The sequence below is a fragment of the Globicephala melas genome, chromosome 11 (genome assembly GCF_963455315.2).
Source record: "Globicephala melas chromosome 11, mGloMel1.2, whole genome shotgun sequence".
NCBI classification, from domain to species: domain Eukaryota; kingdom Metazoa; phylum Chordata; class Mammalia; order Artiodactyla; family Delphinidae; genus Globicephala; species Globicephala melas.
In genome coordinates this window covers 41,037,576-41,044,292 of record NC_083324.2, presented here as the reverse complement: position 1 = coordinate 41,044,292, position 6,717 = coordinate 41,037,576, and the positions used below count along the sequence as shown (strand labels likewise).

Genomic DNA, 6,717 nt, shown 5'->3' with positions numbered 1-6,717 from the left:
TATGACCACGATAAAGCCAAATTGCTACTCAACTTTCTAACCTGCGGAATAGTGCTTACCTTGCAAGATGGCTGTTGCTGTGACATCCCTATGCTCAGCCCTCACTACCTCAGCGTCCCTGGGGCCAGCTCTGACCCATCGCACAAGAGGACAGGATCAAAGACGGAGTTCTCACCTTGGCTGCACATTAGAATCACGGGGGGTGCTTTTAAAAATCCTGACACCCAGGCCACATCCCAGGCTGATGAAATCAGACTCCCTGGGGACTGGCATTTGTTTTTTGTAAAACTCTCCAAGTGATTCCAAGGTCGGCCAAGGTCAATAGACACTGATCCAGAAAGAAGAGAAGAGAAGTAGAATTATTTCATGTCTATAGAAAGAAAGTTGGGGGAGGTTGTGATGATTATTTATTGTTAATGATTACACTATATCCTATACAGTATGAGGTTTTAGAACTACAAAAGTTCTAAACTGCGAAACAATTGAATATTCATGATCAAATTTAATCTTCAGAGAAATTTTAAAGATGAGGAGTCTGAGGCCTGGAGAACTTATTGTCAAACAGAAGGTGCATCAAGTTAATGGACAAATAGGTCTGCAGTGAATGTCTGGCTTCAAACCCCTCTCTGCTTCCACCCTGCCCCACTGCCCTTGTCAGTCCCTCTGAGAGAGCTGTGATCCAGACCTTCATGCTGATTCCAGACCCAGGTGTCCAGATGCCCCTTCAGTACTTCCCCTTGAATGTTAACGCCCAGGCAACTCAAACTCTGTCCAGCACTGCTCAAGGTCACTCTGCATGGCCCTCCTCCTCTGGTTGCCCATCTTTGCACAGGCACAGCCAGTGCAGCTCCACTGACATCCCTCACCTTTGTTTACCACGTGGCGCTGACCACCTCCAGAATGCCTTCATTACCCTTGCCTCTACCCCCTGGTCATAGCTCCTCCCTGGACATTTCCAGTAGCCCACTAACTCCTTTCCCCGCACCCACTCTCACCCTCCAGCCCCTGCTTTTGACCTGTCTGCTAGACCAGCCAAGGTCTAGGAGTTGGGCAGGGGTTTCTTCGTGTAAAAAAGTGACCATTTTTGAGTATCTGATATGTATGATTTCACACACAAGCATGTGCACACACACAGGTACGCACAAACCTCAAAGCTGCTTGCTCGGTTGTGTCAGATGTTGGGACCATTTTCTGTGACAAACCTTTTTAGTAAAGGGCTTGAAAACATTCAGAAGTGTGCAGCCTGCCTTCTGCCAGTTACAGTTGTGGGACCACAAGCAAATTCTATCACTCCTCAAATGTCTCACCTTTAAAATGAGGAAGGGAATGTTGACTCATGGGGATGTGGTGATAACTAAAGACATAAAATGCCTGTCACACATTACTTGCTGATAAAAAGCCAAGGGGCCGTTCATCTGTAAGGAGGAAGGAAGGACAGAGCTATTTGCTAGGTGCCTGAGACACGCCAGGCTCCAGCAGGGAGCTTCTGCCTTCACATCCCTGGATCCTGTCAACAAACCAGTGTACCTCCCCGTTAGGTCCTGTGCTTGACCTGGGTCTCCCTCAGGTAAATAGCAAGGGTCTGTACCTTCCAGAGTCCAAGAGAGCGTGTTCTACGGGGGTTCGGCTGATATTTTCTTTTTCAGGGGATGAACAATCAGTACGTCCGCCGGGAGGTCTTCTGCCGGAACACCTGTGACGAGCTCAAACGCTTCTGGGAAAGAGAAATTGGCAAACAGACTTACTACCGAGAATCAGAAGAGCATCGCCTGGGAAGAAGTGCACTGGCAAAGTATGTGGCTTGTCTATTTTTTATTATTGATAATTAATTTTTAAAAATAGAATTTAATTTTTAGGGCAGTTTTAGGCTCACAGCAAAACTGAGCAGAGGGCTTCCCTGGTGGCACAGTGGTTGAGAGTCCGCCTGCCGATGCAGGGGACACAGGTTCGTGCCCCGGTCCGGGAAGATCCCACATGCTGCGGAGTGGTTGGGCCCGTGAGCCATGGCCGCTGAGCCTGCACGTCCGGAGCCTGTGCTCCGCAACAGGAGAGGCCACAACAGTGAGAGGCCCGCGTACCGCAAAAAAAAAAAAAAAAAAAAAAACAAAAAACTGAGCAGAAAGTAGAGAGCTTTCATACACCCCCTCCCCCGCCATACACAGCCTCCCCTACCAGCAACATGCCCCACCAGAGAGGTGCATCTGTTACAATCCATGAACCCACATGGACACATCATACCCACACTTGTCTGTTTTTGTTTGTTTGTTTGTTTTGGGTTTTTTTTTTTGCGTTGTGCGGGCCTCTCACTGTTGTGGCCTCTCCCATTGCGGAGCACAGGCTCCAGACGTGCAGGCTCAGAGGCCATGGCTCACGGGCCTAGCTGCTCCGCGGCATGTGGGATCTTCCCGGACCAGGGCACGAACCCGTGTCCCCTGCATCAGCAGGCGGACTCTCAACCACTGCGCCACCAGGGGAGCCCCACACTTGTCTGTTTTTTAAAAGCAAAATTGATTTCCCCAGAGGAATGCTAGATGGGCATCCTAGAGGACATAATTATTTTGATTTTCCATGCATATGGTCCTGTCACCATCTATGGTTATGGGCAGTAATTTTAAAAATTCTTTAGGACTTCCCTGGTGACTCCATGTTTCCACTGCAGGGGGATGCAGGTTCAATCCCTGGTAGGGGAACTGAGATCCCACATGCCACGCGCCGGCAAAAAATAAATAAATAAAAATAATAAATTCTTCTAGGCTAACAAATGTACACTCTAGTTCTTATCTGTATAAACAGAAAAATCTCTCCTCTCTGTCACCATTTCTAGTGTGTGAGGGTTACACTAAATTTGGGGAGCAGATCAGCAGATGTATCCATGAAGGGCAATCAAGCAAAGGAGACAATGACCAATTAATTCTCAGTGCTCGTTTGGGTCAAGACACAGGGTGTCCTGCGTGGTTCTAGGAGGAGGGCCAATGGGCTCGCAGCCCTCTGGTGTGCATCCCTGTTCTAGGCAAGCAAGTCGAGTGGAGAGCAGTAACTCACATGAGCAGACCAGGGTTGCTGTCTCTGGAAACAGTGGCACCTCACCACACTCACACATACTGCCTCTCGATGACTGCAGGGGGTCACCCACAGAACACAGGGAAAGACAGGTCGGGCTGTCTACCCCCTCATAGGGAACAGCTCAGCCACTGTCTGTGCACTAAGACCACAGCTAGTGTGTAGCCAGTTGCTGGTGGGACAGGTGTGTGCTGGCCCAACGGCAGGGCCCGTGACTCCATACTGTCAGTTCATGGTTGCTAGGCTGAGAACATGCATGAACTCACAAGAGTTATATTCACTGTCACCTTCCAAAACCCCGTCCTGAGCCCTAGAGGCAAACCCAGCCTCTTCTACATGCAGAGACCTGCTCAGCCATATTCCTGGCCACAGGCAAGAAAAAGCAGACTGTCCTACCTGCTGAGGCGTTGTGTCAGGGCATCTTGTCCAGGGATTCTCAGAGAAGCTGAGTCAGGTGGCCAGTCATCTGGGGAGTCCCTGCCATCTTCCTCCCCCGAGGCCAGGCCACTCAGCATGCAGCACACCAGAGGCCACACTGAGGTCTGTGCCACGTGTGTGTCCCCCAGGGCAGTACACAGAAGGCCTCAGGTGGAGTGAAACTGACCTGCGGAAGATGCAAAAACCTTGTCTCTAAGCAAGGAGTAAGCCAAGGGGTGAATAAAATAAGCTCTGAAACAAACTGTGGTTTATTAAAACATTAAAATATATGTGTGCAGGATCTCTCCATGCACATAAAAAAGACTGCAGGAAAGACACTTTTGGTTGGTGGGGTCGCAAAGCTCTAACTTCTTATTTATCCTTCTCCTGCCTCTTCTAATCTGAACCTGGGCAGTCTGGCTCCAGAGACTCTCTGCTCCTCACCACTACTCCATGTTGTCCCTTCATAAATTGTAGAAGACAGCTCTGGTTCATTAGGTTGCTCTGAGGCTTGAATAAGAAAATGTACCTAGAGACTTCCCTGATGGTCCACTGGTTAAGACTTTGCCTTCCAATGCAGGGGGTGCAGGTTTGATCCCTGGTCCGGGAGCTAAGATCCCACATGCCTTGTGGCCAAAAAACCAAAACATAAAACAAAAGCAATATTGTAACAAATTCAATAAAGACTTTAAAAATGGTCCACATCAGGGCTTCCCTGGTGGTGCAGTGGTTGAGAGTCTGCCTGCTGATGCAGGGGACGCGGGTTCGTGCCCCAGTCCGGGAAGATCCCACGTGCCACAGAGCGGCTAGGCCCGTGAGCCATGGCCGCTGAGCCTGTGCGTCCGGAGCCTGTGCTCTGCAATGGGAGGGGCCACAGCAGTGAGAGGCCCGCGTGCCACAAAAAAAAAAAAAAAAAAAAGGTCCACATCAAAAAGATCTTAAAAAAAAAAAAAAGAAAATGTGCCTAAAGCACCCAGCATGGGGCAGGGCCCAAGGTCAGGGCTCACAAATGTCAGGTCCCCTGCCTCCTCCACACTCCCACTTAATCCAGGATTGAATATAGCAGCAGCAAGATGCCAAAGGAAGAGCCCTCCGGATGAGTAGCAAGTCTCCCTGTGCCTCAGTTTCCTCCTTGTTATTTTTATCATAGAGAAACAAACACTGACAGAAGAGGGATGTTGGGGAGTTACTGCCTTTAATTAGTGGGGAGCAGTAGGTTAATAGTGTTGTTCAACTATATCCTTACTGATTTCTTGTCTGTTTTACTGATGCTTGAAATATGGGTACTGAAGATTTGCAGATCTATTTCTCTTTACAGATCTATCACATTTTGTTTCATGTATTTTGAAGCTCTGTATTAGGTACATAAATGTTTAGGATTATTATATACTCTTGATGAATTAAACCGTTTATTACAAAACAACCCTCTTTCTCTTTGGTAATATTCTTTGCTATGAACTCTACCTTGTCTGTTGTTAATATAACCACTCCAGCCTTCGCTGATTAGGGTTAAGATGGGATATTTTTCCATCTTTTTACTTTTAACCTATTTATGTCTTCATATTTAAAATGAGTTTCTTATAGGCAACATATATTTGGATATTTTTTAATGCAATCTGTCAACCTTTGCATTTCAATTGGATTACTTATGTCATTAACATTAATTGGTATGATTGGGTTTAAATCTATCATCTTGTTATTTGTCACCTTTTTCTCTCAACAGTTATTTATTCCCTTTCTTTTTCTGCCTACTTTTGAATTAAATATTTTTAATGATTCCATTTAATCTCCTCTTTTGGCTTTTTAACTATATCTCTGTGTGTTATTTTAGTGGTTGCTTTAACATTTACATATACATCTTTAACTTATCACTGTCTACCTTCAAGTGATACATTATTTCCTGTAGAGGGTGAGAACCTTACAATCATATAGTCCCATCTCTCCACTCCTGGTCTTTGTGTTATTATACAGAGTACAATTTGACTTCCACATATGTTATAAACGCCATATTACATCATTAACAGTTTTGCCGTGCGGCTTGAGGGATCCTAGTTCACTGACCAGGGATAGAACTCGTGCCCCCTGCAGTGGGAGCGCAGAGTCCCAACCACTGGACCGCCAGGGAATTCCCATGAACCACTGACTATCTTTTAAAGAGATTTAAATAGTAAGAAAAAAAAATCATTAATATGCACACACACAGATGTCCTTCCAGGTGCTCTTCGTTCCACTGTGCAGATTTCCATGTGGTGTCATTTTTCCATCTGCTTGAAGGACTTCCTTTAACATGTCATATGTGACAGTCTGCTGGTAGTGAATTCTTCCAGTTTTTGCATATCTGAAAACAACTTTATCTCACCTCTGTTTTTGAAAGATAGCTTTGCTGGGTAAATAATTCTAGATTGAAGTTTTTTCCCCCCTCCTGTACTTTAAAGATATTGCACTTTCAAGGGCAATTTCAGAGAATTAAGACTAGAATAGTGCTCAAACAGAAGTGAGAGTTCAAATATGTATATATTTAAATTTGCAAGTCTTCTGCATACCTTTTAAAACCTGAACACATGCATGCACACACATGCATACACAGACACCTTCAGAATAAAAAGGAAGGAAGCTTCCCTGAACCAAAAGCCATGGAGATGAATACTCCATTTGTGTTTATTTTGTTTCTATTTTCAGGCTCAGAGAAGAATGGAAGCAGAAACTGGAAACAAAGCTGAGACTACGGAACAATTCAGATGAGACAGAAAAGCGGGCCAATGTTGGCCAAGAGCTTCACTGACACAAGAGGATACAAAGCACTGAGGTCACTCTGCCAGGACAAGCCAGTGCAAATCCCTGAGTCCCTTTGCTATACCATACAGATCCCATACTATTGTTTCCCCCACCTGTAAATCCTGTGGGGATTTACCTGTGAATCCTTCCCCACTGCTGAGTGGGAATTATTAGCCAAGGCAGTCCTCTCTGCATGGGGACCAGAATATTATCCCCAATGTGTCTAAAGATGAGATTATCTAACAGCAAAGCTCCATGCAGCATACTTTATTTCCATATAATTATCTTCTAGTTTTGAAATCCCAATATTTGAAATTCTAAGCACATGAGGGGGGATGATTTTCACGGTCATACTTTAAACATCGCACATTAGTTTTGCTCCACATTTCTCCTAGGAAACAGCACCATGTAATCCTTTCTCTTGTTTTCTTTTTATGAGAAAAGAAATGCACCTATCTGCAGAAA

General features: G+C 45.6%; 1 protein-coding gene across 1 annotated transcript; it reads left to right on the top strand.

The window, feature by feature from the left end:
• The first annotated feature begins 1,643 nt into the window (after window positions 1-1,643).
• Window positions 1,644-6,259, top strand: FAM240A (family with sequence similarity 240 member A). The gene is made up of 2 exons (XM_030845373.2): window positions 1,644-1,792; window positions 6,157-6,259. The coding sequence occupies exons 1-2, from the start codon at window positions 1,650-1,652 to the stop codon at window positions 6,257-6,259; spliced, it is 246 nt and encodes an 81-aa protein (XP_030701233.2). The 5' UTR covers window positions 1,644-1,649.
• The last annotated feature ends 458 nt before the right edge of the window (window positions 6,260-6,717 follow it).